The sequence below is a fragment of the Peromyscus leucopus genome, chromosome 7, assembly GCF_004664715.2.
Source record: "Peromyscus leucopus breed LL Stock chromosome 7, UCI_PerLeu_2.1, whole genome shotgun sequence".
NCBI lineage: Eukaryota > Metazoa > Chordata > Mammalia > Rodentia > Cricetidae > Peromyscus > Peromyscus leucopus.
Window position 1 is genome coordinate 24,483,418 of NC_051069.1, and position 13,849 is coordinate 24,497,266.

At 41.9% G+C, this 13,849-nt stretch overlaps 2 protein-coding genes across 4 annotated transcripts; one reads left to right on the forward strand and one right to left on the reverse strand.

Moving 5' to 3' along the window:
- Nucleotides 1-204: 204 nt before the first annotated feature.
- Nucleotides 205-953, reverse strand: C7H11orf71 (chromosome 7 C11orf71 homolog). Its single transcript, XM_028864849.2, has one exon. It carries the CDS (start codon nt 731-733, stop codon nt 377-379), a length of 357 nt encoding a protein of 118 aa, XP_028720682.1. The 5' UTR covers nt 734-953; the 3' UTR covers nt 205-376.
- Nucleotides 954-988: 35 nt separating this feature from the next.
- Rbm7 (RNA binding motif protein 7) lies at nt 989-7,423 on the forward strand. Of its 3 annotated transcripts, XM_037207518.1 has the most exons (6): nt 994-1,160; nt 2,076-2,180; nt 2,281-2,443; nt 3,111-3,198; nt 5,263-5,353; nt 6,126-7,423. In XM_037207518.1, the coding sequence occupies exons 3-6, from the start codon at nt 2,383-2,385 to the stop codon at nt 6,483-6,485; spliced, it is 600 nt and encodes a 199-aa protein (XP_037063413.1). In that variant the 5' UTR covers nt 994-1,160; nt 2,076-2,180; nt 2,281-2,382; the 3' UTR covers nt 6,486-7,423. The 3 variants fall into 3 exon arrangements, with proteins under 3 accessions (XP_028720680.1, XP_028720681.1, XP_037063413.1); XM_028864847.1 differs by lacking the exon at nt 2,076-2,180 and having other exon boundaries at nt 989-1,160; XM_028864848.1 differs by lacking the exon at nt 2,076-2,180 and having other exon boundaries at nt 989-1,160; nt 5,263-5,357; nt 6,126-6,232.
- Nucleotides 7,424-13,849: the final 6,426 nt, after the last annotated feature.

The following is a 13,849-nucleotide window of genomic DNA, read 5'->3' on the forward strand; positions in this document are numbered from 1 at the left end:
TCTTGGCCCCATATGGATCGATATTAAGACATGCCCCCTAATTATGTAACACTGGCTGGCCTGGAACTCGAGCCTACCTCCCAAGTCCTGAGATTAAAGAGGGGTGTCACTTCGCCCGACCGAACTTTTCTTAGATTGGGTTACATTAACTGCCCACATCAGTGAAGATATCAGTAAAAATAAAACTGCTTCTACACCAACAAATGGTTTCAGGGAGGCCTTGTTTGCACGCTCGGCCAAACTTTTCTTTGATAGGGCTACATTAACCGCCCCCATCGGTGAAGATATCAGTGAAAAATAAAACTGCCGCTACACCAACACATGGTTTCAGAGAGGCCTTGTTTGCAAGCTAAGTGAGTGAGGGGAGGCATTCGTTCTACGTGGAGATCCGGGCTGCGAGGGCATTTCCCAACGCAACCAGACGCTGCTGCAGCTCCCTTCTCAAGAGGTCCAGCTTGACGCCAGGGGTCGGGTAAGGCGAGAATCTGCCTTGGCGGCTTCGGCTCCGGCTGCGGCCACCAACGGGCATTCGACGCCTGTCGGTGCGAACGCTGGGTCGCGCTGGCGGCCGGGGTCCTCCTGGCTGATTCGGCTCAACACTAGTAACCAGGAAGCTGTCTCCGGAGACCATCGCCCACGCCACGGCCGACGGGCTGAGATCGCCTTGGGAGGACCGGTGGGCCACCCTGTCGGCTTGATCGCCGGCCGACAGCGACACCGAGTTCTGGGCCATCTTCAAACACCGCCCGCAGTGTTTGCTTGACGAACGTCGACCAAACCGGGCCCTCGGCAGCGCCGCAGGTCACTCCAGGCCGCGTCGGGAGCAACCGTCACCAGCCCCAGCCGCCATTTTCAGCGCCACGGCGGAAGACGCAGCCGCCGGAAACGGGCGGCTGCTCCCGCACGCATGCGTAGCCGGCCTGCGGTCGCGCGCGAAGGGCGTTTACGTCGTGACGTCTGAACGAGAGGACGCGGGTCTTCGCGAGAGTGCGCAGTAGGGTCGGTCGGTCGGCTGCCTGGCTGTGAGCAGTCAGACTAGGCCCGAGACTGGAAGCGACGCGGTAATGGGGGCGGCGGCCGCCGAGGCCGACCGCACTCTGTTCGTGGGCAACCTGGAGACGAAGGTGACGGAGGAGCTCCTCTTCGAGCTGTTCCACCAGGTAAGGCGCGGGCACGGCCCCAGGGCGGCGGGGGCATTCAAGGGCCCAGCTAAGAAGCGGAGCGCGCCGGGCCGGAACCCCCGGGGCGTTCGGGCCAAAAGTGACGTCTGATGATGTGGGTGTCTGCGTCTCCATCCCGGGGAAGGACCAGGGACCCGAGGCGGAACCTCAGCATTGCTTTTCCTGTCCTGCGTACCTAGCCTTCCCTATGAGTTAATTGGTCTTTGCTTCATCTCACACGTTTCCGCTTTTCTCCTTCTATTTCCGCTTAACTTGCGTATGAAATTGCAAACATTAAAGTGTTTTGTTTTGTTCTTTTCCTTCTTCGAGACAGGGTTTCTCTGTGTAGCTTTGGAGCCAGCCCTGTAACTCACTTTGTAGACCAGGCTGGCTTTGAACTCACAGAGATCCGCCTGCCTCTGCCCTCCCCAGTGCTGGGATTAAAGGTGTGCGCCACCACCGCCCGGCTCATTAAAGTGTTTTAAAAACTCTATAAGCTTAACGTAGGAAAGCAGCATTGGCGTGTTTCTTAAGTCCGAAAAACCTGACCCATCCTGTCCTTCCCTGCTTCATGACTCAGTAGCTGGTTATATTTGATCAATCGACGCGGAAGTTAATTTTTTCAGTCGAAGAAAATCCGCTTTGTCTTGTAAATGTTTTTTTTTCGTGCCCCGAGGAAATGACAGCTGTTGTTTGCTTTGTTAAGACGTCACACAATCATGGGAGATGTAGATACAGTATCATGCTTTCTATTCTTTTAAATATTATAAATAACAATCTCGACTTGAGTCAGAACTAGAATTGTTATCCTTACTAAAAGGGAAGTAGATGGCTGGCCCTTGTCAGGACATCTTGTTTTTAATGAGATCTTGATTACATACTTTTGTTTAAAACTGTGTGTTCTCTTCTTTATAGTATTTGAGACAGAGAGACAGTCTCTGTAGCCTTGGTAGCCTGGGACTCCGAGGCTGACTTTGAACTGATCCTCCTGCCTGCACCTCTTGACTGCTGACATTACAGGCATGTGCCACCGTGACAGGCTTGCGTTCTCATTTATTTCTGAAATTCAGATGTTTTCCTGAAATTGCCGTGTTTAAGTTACAAATACTTTTCTTTGCAGGCCGGGCCAGTAATAAAGGTGAAAATCCCAAAAGATAAAGATGGCAAACTGAAACAGTTTGCATTCGTGAATTTCAAACACGAAGTGTCCGTTCCTTACGCCATGAGTCTTCTCAATGGAATCAAACTTTTCGGGAGGCCTATCAAAATTCAGTTTAGATCAGGTAATGGCTCAGGGATAGTGGCAACAGGGGGAGGGGCTTTTGCTTGTTTGTTTTTCGTTTGCTTTCTATCTTACCATTCCAGTTTTTTGTTTGTTTGTTTGGTTTTTGAGACAGGGTTTCAGGTATTCTAGGCTAGCTTCAAACTCACTGGGTAGCCAAGTCTGGCCTTGAACTCTTGATCCTCCTGCTTCTACCCCCAAGTGCTGGGATTGTAGTTGTTGACTCTGTACCAGACTTTTGTTTTAAAGATTGGGAATAGGGAGTTAATGATGAAAATACTTGAAATTTTGCTATTTCCCAGGGTGCTTTGTGATTTACAAATACTGATTTTGTTGCTCCTCTTCTGTGAGGATATGATAAAGTTTCCATTCATCCAGTCATACTTTATAGTATGGGTATCAGAATACTGTTGCCAGATTGGCTATTTCTGCTTTAAGTAGTATCTTGTTTGGAATGCTTTCTTTTTCTGCTATTACTTACTTAAAAACCTGTGAGCTAGTCTATAACAATTTTAGTGGTGGTTTGTTTTGTTTTAGTTTGAGGGGGGGTTGGTGTTGCTTTTAAGCTATTTGTCTCTTTGTGGGTAATTTAGACTGGAGGAGACATTTCAAATTGTTGATGGACTCTTTGGTTTTCAATTAGAATTTTTGAAATTACCTCATTTTAGGAAGTAGTCACGCCTCTCAGGATGCCAGTGTGTCATATCCCCAGCATCATGTTGGAAATTTAAGCCCCACATCCACCTCTCCTAACAGGTACTGTTTCTCACTCACTATTAAAGTCATTTATCAGAGTTTCGGAGGTAATGACCTCAGTGCACGATTGACTGGTTCTTTTGCACTAAATAAAATACAACTGTAGTCATATGTGTTAAAGACAGGAATTGAAACAAAAAATATTTATCCTAATGGCAGTATACTGTGCACCCCCACCCTACCCCCATCTTTTAAAGGTTAAATTAACTTTATAGTAACTTTATCCCTGATAATTTTTTTTCCCTTGCTGTTTAAAAGAACTGATTAGTGAATATTGACTACTGGGCTGAGTTAATAGAACTGGAGTGTAAATCTACCTTTGCCAATTGTACAGTCATTAGGCTCATTTCTCTTGGTCCTATCCTTTGAGGAAAGAAAGTTGAATAAAATGGTCTCTGAAATCCCTGTAGCTACTGAAGGTTAGAGATAGTCCTGTCTTTACTTAACTCAATTTGTTTTAGATGCCTCACCAAATCCTTTCCATGTATGATGTCAGTTACTGCTCGAAGCAACTATGAAGTAGGATTTATCTATCTCTACTTTGAGTGCAGAAAGTTAATTTTGGCTAACTTGCCCAAATTTGAGCTGTGTACAAGCAGTGTGTGAAGTTAAACCTGGTTGGTATGATCAAGCCACAGTATGGTACACTGCCAAGTGGAGCTTCAAATTGAGATGAACACATGTACTTTGTGGCTACTTGCTTAATTACTATAATTAGTTCTCTAGAGATGTAGAAAGTGCTTTGAGAGAGTTTTAACAGCAGGAGATGATGCAGATGGATGAGGAACTAAAAGAAGCCAGTGCAATGAAGGCAGTAGGGAATTTTGATGAAGTACATAAGAGCTAAGTAAGCATCTCATAGGGCTACAATCAAGTTTGGGGGGGATTTTATCCTAAACAGGAAGAAAGCATTAAAATAGTTTAAGTACAATGATGATTCAAAGTTTAAAGAGTTACTTGGTTGCCGTGGGAGAAGAATGTGTTAGAAGAGACACAGTGAAAGAAATACCAATTAGGAAGCTATTGGCAAGTGACCATGTGGGACTGTTGGATCAAAGTTGGTTTGGATTAAGGCATTGCCAAAGCCAGAGAGAATTGGATGGCTGCTTTGAAGAGAAATGTTGGAAGGAGGAATGATAAAAAGCAATAGTACAAAAACATTGATCTCCCCGTGACCTTTTTTGCCAGCTGAAGTCAATTAGTGGTGTAAACACTTGTCAGTTGGCACTCAAAATGTTCTCTTCAGCCACTTCCATAAAACAGTCAAAGGTATCCTAAGTGGAACAAAGATCTCCCCCTTAGAGTTTCTTGGGAGGGTTGAGTAAGTATACTAATCACTCATTTTAACTTTAACCACAGGCTAGGGAGGATTATTTTAATACGCTGCTGGCATAAAGTAAATTGTACTTTTTGCCCCTCTTAGAATCTGGACACACGATCTCCTCTGAGACCCCCAGAAAAGCTAAAGGAGAGCCCCTTGTTTTTTCCTACTTCCACTCTAATCAACACTAAGATGAGGAAACATGGTTAATTGTCCAAACCTTTTCAATTTAATGTCTCAGAAATATCTACCTAATTGCTCAAGTTAAAATTTATATCATTTATAGCTAGGTGATAAAATCTCTGAATGATGGCATTAGCTTAGGACCAATACATTGCCCTGCTGTCTCTGTCTGCAGTTATATCGGTAAAGGTAGCCATAGTTACGCAAGAGGAAAACTGTGCCGTGTTCCCAGAAAACATCATGTTCAGAACTGTGTTTTGCTCCTAGGCTCCTAGTTTGACTTCTCTAACTAGCCTTTCCCACAGTTAGGACCTGTTCTGCCTCCAGATAATCACATTCCTCACTTTTTACTTTAAATGTCTCCATTTCAGAAAGGCTGTCCTGATCAGCCAACCTAAAGTAGACTGCCCTTTCTTTCCTCCAGCATTTCAGTCATCCAACACATAGGAACAGCTGTGCTTGTCTTAGTCATTTTCGTCATTGAGAACTGCCGCACTAGTGACTGGTGTTGAGTATTTGTTGAAGGATGAGCACTCATCATTCTTGCTTTCTCTTTGCAGCTATGAAAGGACGGTGGGTAACGTGACTCCATCAGCACAGATGGTTCAGAGGTCCTTCTCTTCTCCAGAAGATTATCAGCGGCAAGCAGTAGTAGGTTTTTTTTTTTCCAATTGAGTTGCTAAGACAAAGTCATACTTGGGTTAAAGTATTTCTGTTACATCAGATAACTTTTCACTTCTCAGTCAGTTTTATTACTTTATGTCCTTTAGACATAAATTAACTTTTTTTTAAATTCTTAATACTGTGTCAAATATTTAGACTAACATGATCATTACAGTTTTAATAATTTAACATGTATCTTCTAGATCAACTTACCTGAAGTAGTTTTTGTAATACCATGAGACCTACCCAAAAACTCAAATCAGCTGTGTTTTGATGTTTCTTTTCTTTTTTGAGACAGTCTCACTCTGTAGACCAGGCTGCCCTTGAACTCACAGAGATCTGCCTGGCTCTGCCTCTCAGTGCTGGGATTAAAGGCATGGGCTACCAATGCCAAGCAAATGGTCTCTTTTTGATCAGTTTCTTAGCACTCAGATTGTATGCCACCTTCACAAAGATTTTCCTAGTGAGGGTCTAGTTCTTCATGTGTTCTTACAGTGATTCATAGTATGGTCATATTGAGTGATGTCTTTTATATTCTTGGAAGCAAGGAGTATTTTTGTTCAAGTATCTGTAAGTAGACACTCAAGATGATTGAAACTTTGGTATTGGGCCACATTTAATTACATTCAGTTTGGGATGCATCTGGGCAAGGGTGATTGATTTTGATTTTCCTTTATTCTATGTATCATTGACTGACTAAATGATTCATTGGCTTTGCTGTTAAGTCCTTGCAGTTAACATTTTTTTTTTCTTCCCTCAGATGAACAATGTTTTCAGACAGATGTCATATGTTGGGAAATTTGGTTCTCCACATGCAGATCAGTCGGGATTTTCACCATCAGGTCAATCACACGCTCATACCTTTAACCAGTCTTCCAGCTCCCAGTGGCGCCAAGATGCACTGTCATTACAGCGTAAAAGACAGAATTCTCACCCCTACCTAGGAGATAGACACTATAGCCGTGAGCAACGCTACTCTGACCATGGGTCTGACTATCATTACAGAGGAGGCCGAGAGGATTTCTACTATGATGACAGGAATCCTAATGGCTGGAGCCATGACTATGATAACAGAAGAGACAGTAGTAGAGGTGGGAAATGGCCCTCATCTCGACACTAACAAGCATTCCAAGGACATTGTTTACAGGGCCATTTTAGGCCCTTTTAATTAAGTCGTTCTGGAAGTATTTCTAAAAACTGTACAGAGTAGCCCCACAATTTTCCACCTGTCTTTGAAAAAAAAAAAAATTTGAACCCAGCAGCAGTTTCATAGAGAACTGGAACTGTGGCTCCACATTTGTTACTTCAATTACCTTCCCTCAGGGTTTCAGAAGAGGAAGGATTTTATATAAGAGAATGGGCCACCATTCCAGTCATTTCAGCCTAGGAAAGATGAACTGTATAGGTTGGTTGATTATAAAGCAAATATTTGAGTTATCTCACCCTTTTGTGTTGCAAGGAATTTCTTGGTAATGAAATCATTTTGCTGTATATAGTAGGAAACATCCAAGTTGGTAGTCTGAAATGGCTATCTGCATTTTATTAATAAATGAGAAAATAGAACTTCTCAGTGATTGTTTTATTAACAATTTATTTAAAACAGTTTATTGGTTTTGTTTGGGAATAAATCATATTTTCTAACTCAGAATTTAAGTACAAATTCTGTGGTATGCTCTTGAATTTTATCACAATTAAACATACATTATAAATCTATACTAGTTCATTCTAAGAACTTTAAAATTGTCTCATTAAATTATATTTGATGTATGACTAGTCACTCAGGAAGTTAAATATCTACATGTATATTTTTACATAAAAAGACAGTGTTGATGAAAATTCTTAGAGGAACAGCAATGTTAATACATAGATAAAATGGCAAAATGTGGGATTATAATTTTGAAATTTTGTTTAACAAAACTTTCATGTTTCAAGATCCTGTTGCTCATTCACTGCAAGTCATTTTTACGAATTTATTCTGTGAGAAATGTGGATCCTCTTTATACCACAGCATTTATACTATGTTCCTTTTTTTAATATATTAAATACATAAAAAGAGAACGTGTCTCTTTATTTTGGCATCACTGACGTCGGGGGCTATCCAGTAAGTTAGCAGTGTGCTTTGAATCATGTCGGTTCACACTTTGGTTGGTAAAGATTGTCCATCTCACAGCATCTTCTGTAGATTTGCTTTGATGCCTGGCTAGACTTCTATTACATGGATTGTGTAGAGCACTGTGAACTTGAGTTCCTTTGTCTGCTTTCTACACCCAGATGTTGTAATGTCCAGGCTCTCTGTCCTCACTTGGCATAGGTTAAGGTTTTGTTTGTTTAAAGAAATAGTTTGTTTAAGCAGTTTTATTTCCAATAAGCCTGATATCTCTAAGTCTCTCCATGGAAACTTAATACTTTATTGCACTTTAGCTTGGACTGTCATGTCAGTCCACAGGTCATCAGAAATAGTCTCGGCTTAATGGCTTTTGGGTGCAAGCCTTGGAAGAGCCAGTGACAATTCCCTTCAGTTTGACCCAGTTGAACCAGTAAACTAAATATCTGTACTTTGTAAACAGTCAGTTCGAGATAGCTTCAGAATTCAATATAGACAACAGTTGAAAGCTCCATTACTATAACCTAGGAACCTCTCCTTTATAAAGGATTAATAATACTTTATGTCTAGGGTGTACCCTAAAATCTTAGGAGTGGGGGTATTGGTGTCAGTATTCTTAAAAATAATGTGCAGCAGGGTCGGGGAAACTAAGCCATAGCGTTCCTGTTTAATTCCCAGTGGTTTTGTTCGTTTATTTTTAAGTCAATGGATGGTCTGTATCTTTTACAATAAAATTAGCATAGCAGAACTAAATGATGTAGAAGGAGAGATTTATTATAGGGATGCAAACTTACCCAGGTTTGATTTCGGATCTACTAATGAGCTGGCCAACAGACATTTGGTGTTGGGTCTGGAGTCACCATGGGTCAGTCAGACTGTCAGTTGATTGACAACTGAAGAGCAGCACTGACCAGGAAGGAACTGGAGAAGGCCAAGAAATAACTTCCATCTGTCTCATTCTTAGCTACAAAATTTTCTCTGCAGTTCTGTGCCCCATGTGATAGGAACTAGAAAATCCAAGACTTAACTGCCCACGCAGAGCTAAGCCAATCAGTAAGCGATGCATAAAGTGCCATAATGCCCATTATCCTCCAGTGTCTTCTAGATTCTAAGCCATGCCTGCTGCTGCTTTACTATTATTTTAGTTTCCTTTTTTGTAGCTGTGGCAAGATGACAGAAATGAAGGAGGAGTGTGTGTGTGTGTGTGTGTGTGTGTGTGTGTGTGTGTGTGTGTGTGTTTGTGTGTGTGCATTTCTAGAGAAATTTTCATGTGCCATAGAATGGAAGGCATAGCCAATCAGGCAACCTGTTATTTTTTGTTGGTCTGTTATAGAGTAGGAGGCATGGTAGAACAGGTCCATAGCAGTAGAAGTATATGGCAGCTCCTTGTTCACTTCATGACCATAGGGCCAAGAAGTAACTCATTTAGGAGAAAACATAGGAACCACACCTCTTTTCTCTCAACAAGGGCACTCTGAGGACTGCTGCTTTGGGGTCCCTACCTGGCCATTTTCTATCTCCTGTTCTTTAGACGGTTCTGTTTGGTCAACATTGATATTCTAAGAGTAACTTCCTAGAGTTGAGCAAAGCTCTAGTAAAGACTCAAGTTCTTGAGACCACCCTCAATTCAGATGGGAGCTGGGAGAGCAGAAACTCCCAGACCACCCATAGGTCTGACCAATTGGCTACAAAGTTTAGGGGTTTCCATTATACCTTAAGCGTTGATAGTTTACAACAAAGACTTACCTGGAATTCGGGAAAGAACTATACACAATGATACAGTTTTGCTATAGCAGAAAGGTGAAAATGAAGCTAGTCCCAAAAGGAGATGTACAGGAAAAGAACAGGGAAGTTCTCAGAAGCAAAGTTTCCATGTTGTCTCCCCTCAGCCTCAGGTTGGATCACCTTCCTAGCAAAGCAAAGCATCATGGTTGGCCAGGAAACATCTGAGCTTTACTGTCCATTCAGAATTTTTATTGGAGGGCAGGCAAGATGGCTCCGCAGATAAAGGTCCTTGCTGTGAAAGTCTGACAACCAGAGTCTTATTCCCCAGGAGTGGGCATACACCTCCACACGTGTCCTGGCCCAAACACACGGAAACACGCTAATAAAATTTGTATAGTTTCCAGCTTAGATTACGTTCCATTAAGAGGTCATCGTAATAGAGTTTTTGGCTAAGTGATTGAACCCAATCTTGCTTCTCTCGCAGGAGGTTCAGACTAATATGCAGCTCAAAGCCCCAACTCTGTAATCACATGGTTGACCTTTGCATGCTGGCCTGGTCCCATCCTGAAGGCCCCACCATGTATCACCTCAGTAGCATAAACTTTCAGGGCTCACCATTTGAAGATAGTAATGAAGATACTGGTACAACTGAGAAATTTTAAGAATTTAGGCTTTCTCCCAGAGTTAGGAATAAAAGCCCCAATTCTTTACTTTTCAACACTCACTCAATAGAAACTACTATAGGAGGGACATTCTGGAACCCATCGTTCTACCTTAGCTAAGCTGACAGCACAAAGCTACCGTGGCACCATCAATCTCTCTCCCATACCCTATTATGAAAATACTAGAAACGGGCGGTGGTGGCGCATGCCTTTAATCCAGCACTCGGGAGGCAGAGGCAGGCGGACCTCTGAATTTGAGGCCAGCCTGGTCTGCAGAGTGAATTCCAGGAAAGGCTCCAAAGCTACACAGAGAAACCCTGTTGAGAGAGAGACAGACAGACAGACAGACAGACAGACAGACAGACAGAGGACCTGGGTTAGGGAGTTGACAGGGAAAAGGAAGATATTACTTAAAGGATATTCTGTAATTTTGTTCCCCATTGCTGTGATAAGATACTTGGATAAAAGTAACTTCAAGGAGAAAGGTTTTATTTTAGCTTACAATTCCAGGTTACAGTTCATCCTTGTAAAGAAGTCAGGGCAGCAAGAACTTGGAGCAGTCATGTTATATTCACAGTTAAGAGCAGGGAGCCATGAATTAATGCATTTCTCTGCTCTTATACAGACCAGAATTTCTTGCCTAAGGAATGGCGCCATCCACAGTGGGCAGATCTTTCCACTTCATGTAATCAAGATAATCTACTAAAAACATGTCCATGGTGTAGATTGTTTTAAGGTGTGTTACTTTTGTTTACATTGCATTTGTTTCACTCTGTGAAGCTGTGTTACTTTGCCTGTCTAAAACACCTGATGGTCTAGTAAAGATCTGAATAGTCAATAGTGAGTCAGGAGAAAGGATAGGCAGGGCTGGCAGGCAGAGAGAATATATAGAGGGAGAAAACTGGAAAAAGATTGAAGAAGTAACCAGAGAAGGAGGAAGACATCAGGGGCCAGCTACACAGAAAGCCATGGAGTAAGAAATAATGAAAGGCATACAGAAATGGAGATAGGTAAAAGCCCAAAGGCAAAAGGTGGGGTAATTTAAGAAAAGCTGACTAGAAACAAGTCAAGTTAAGGCCAGGCATTCATAATTAATACTAAACCTCCGTGTATGATTTATTTGAGAGCTGGGTGGTAGGCCCCCAAAAGAGCAAAACCAAACAACAACACCATGGCCTATCCTGATCTAGACAGTTCTTCATTAAGATTTTCTTCTGGGGGTGGGAGGGGTGAAAATAGGGGAACCCGTGGCTGATATGTAGAACTGACTGGTATTGTAAAATTAAATAAAATAAAAAAAAAAAAAGATTTTCTTCTGAGGTGGTGCACACCTTTAATCCCAGCACTGGGAGGCAGAGGCAGATGGATCCCAGACAGAGAAACCCTGTCTGGGAAAAAAAACAAAACAAAAAAAGATTTCTTTCTGAGGTGATTCTAGATTGTGTCAAGTTGACAAAACTAAACAGCAGGCTGGAGAGATGGCAGTTGTTAGAGAGTATGTGCTTCTCTTCCAGAGGACCAGAGTTTGGTTCTCAGCTCCTGACTGGGCAGCTCACAGCCATCTGTAACTCCAGCACCTGGGGATTTGACAGCCTCTTCTGGCCTCTGTGGGTACCCACATACATTTGGCACACACATACATATACATAAATAAAAATAAATCTAAAAATTGCCCCCCCCACCAGACCCTAACCATTACAGAGCAGGAAGTTTCAGTTAGAGGGATAAATCTTATTGATCTTTTGCCTAGTGTGATGAGTATCATAATGTGTATTTCAAAAGTGTTTCATTACAAATAAATAGTATTTGAGGTGAAGGTGGTGGATTTGCTAGTTATCCCTATTAGATCATCCTACAATATAGCAAAATACATATAGCAAAACACAATACTGCACATACATACGTTCTATTTGCCAAAAACAAAACGTAAAAAATAAGTTATTCCTTCTCTTTTGTTTCTTAAATGTCTGAACAATTACACAGTTTTTGAGGTTTCATTATGATCTAAGTTTTGCTGTTTGCATAGTTCAATGCTCTTTATATCTTGTGTCTTTAATTATATATTAGTCAATTTTTTCCCTCAGCTTTTGACACTAAAACCAAAATAAGTTTTATCATACTACTTTTTAATGACATTACACAGATATACTTAATTTTTAAATTTTCATATCACTAAGGAGAAACAACTGGTTGGCAAATATAAAATCATCCTGCCATATTTAGCTTGAGTGTTGGTATATTAATATGTAAATGTGAATTCCTTTTTTAGAAACTAGCATTTATTGAACTGTTACTGCATGCTAAGCCACTTTCAACAGTTTTTTTTTTTAAAGGTTTATTTATTTATTATGTATACAGTGTTCTACCTGCACATATTTCTGCAGGCCAGAAGAGGGCACCAGATCTCATTACAGGTGGTTGTGAGCCACCATGTGGTTGCTGGGAATTGAACTCAGGACCTTTGGAAGAGCAAGCAGTGCTCTTAACCTCTGAGCCATCTCTCCAGCCCTCAACAGTTTTATAGGAGAGAAAGTTCTTACTTTCCCAAAGATTATATAATGAGTGGAGCCCAATTCATAGCTAATAAGTCTTTTTTTTTTTTTTTTTTTTTTTTTTAAGATTTATTTATTTACTAGTGCTGTGTCTGCATGGCCAGAAGAGGGCATCAGATCTCATTACAGATGGTTGTGAGCCACCATGTGGTTGCTGGGAACTAAACTCAGAACCTCTGGAAGAACAGCCAGTGCTCTTAACCTCTGAGCCATCTCTCCAGCCTGCTAATAAGTCTTAATTCTAGAAACTAGCTCTTTGTTTCCACACTTACTTTAATTAGGTGTGACAGCATAAGGAAGATGTAGTTTCTAACAAGTCTTGAGACTGAGAAGTCCTGCCAGCCAGCTCCTAAATAATGACACAGAGACTTATTATTAATTATCAAAGCTCAGCCTATATCTTAGGCTTGTTCTTAACTAGCTCTTATAACTTAAGTTAACCCATATTTATTAGTCTTCATCCTGCCACGTGTCTTGGTTACCTCTTTTTCACTCCGTAACTCCGACTTGTTCTTCGTCTCCTTTCTTCTCCCTAGGACCTATCTGGCATAATCTGTGTGCCTAGATTCCTCCTCCTCCTCTTCTTTCTCCCCAGAAATCCTGCTTATCTCTCCTGTCTAGCTATTGACCATTCAGCTCTTTATTAAACCAATCACAGCAACACATCTTCACACAGTACAAAAAAAAAAATTCCACAACAGTAGTTATTATGGCTTGATATTTGAAACTTGTTTCTCTTACATAACCCAGGCTGTTCTTGAACCCTATATGGCCACGGATGGCCTTGAACTCAAGATTCTCCTGCCTCCATTTCCCAAGAGCTGAAATTACAAGTGAGAGCCACCAGTCCTGGTTTACTTTTGTAAAATAAGAAATTGTAGTCCAGCAAGATGGTTCAGTGGGTAACTCACTTCATAAACTGAATGAGCTCAGTTCAATTCCCTAGCAGCCACACAAAAACTGAGATGTGTTGCAGGACGCACACCTTCAATTCCAGCACTCTGGAGGCAGAGGCAGGTGGATCTGTGTGTGTTTGAGACCAGCCTGGTCTACAGGACAGCCAGGGCTACACAGAGAAACCCTGTCTCAAAACCAACCCCCCCCCAGGGGGGGAGCTGGATGTGGTGGCACCAATCTATAATCTCGGCATTCCTTCAGTGAAATGGGAGGCAGAGACAGGTGAGTTGCCTGAAGGATCAAAGGTCAGCTTGCCTGGACTATATAGCAAGGTAGAAACAGTAAGACTGTGCCTCTAAGCAAGGTGGAAGGAGAGAACTGACTCCTGAAAATCGTCCTCTGACTTTCAGAGGCCATGGCATACACTTGGACCCCCTACCCTACCCCCTAACACATATTGCATATACAAACAGTAACAACAAAAACCAATAAATAAAAAATTTGAGGTTGTTTGATTCTGTAATTTCAATACTTTTCCTCTAAA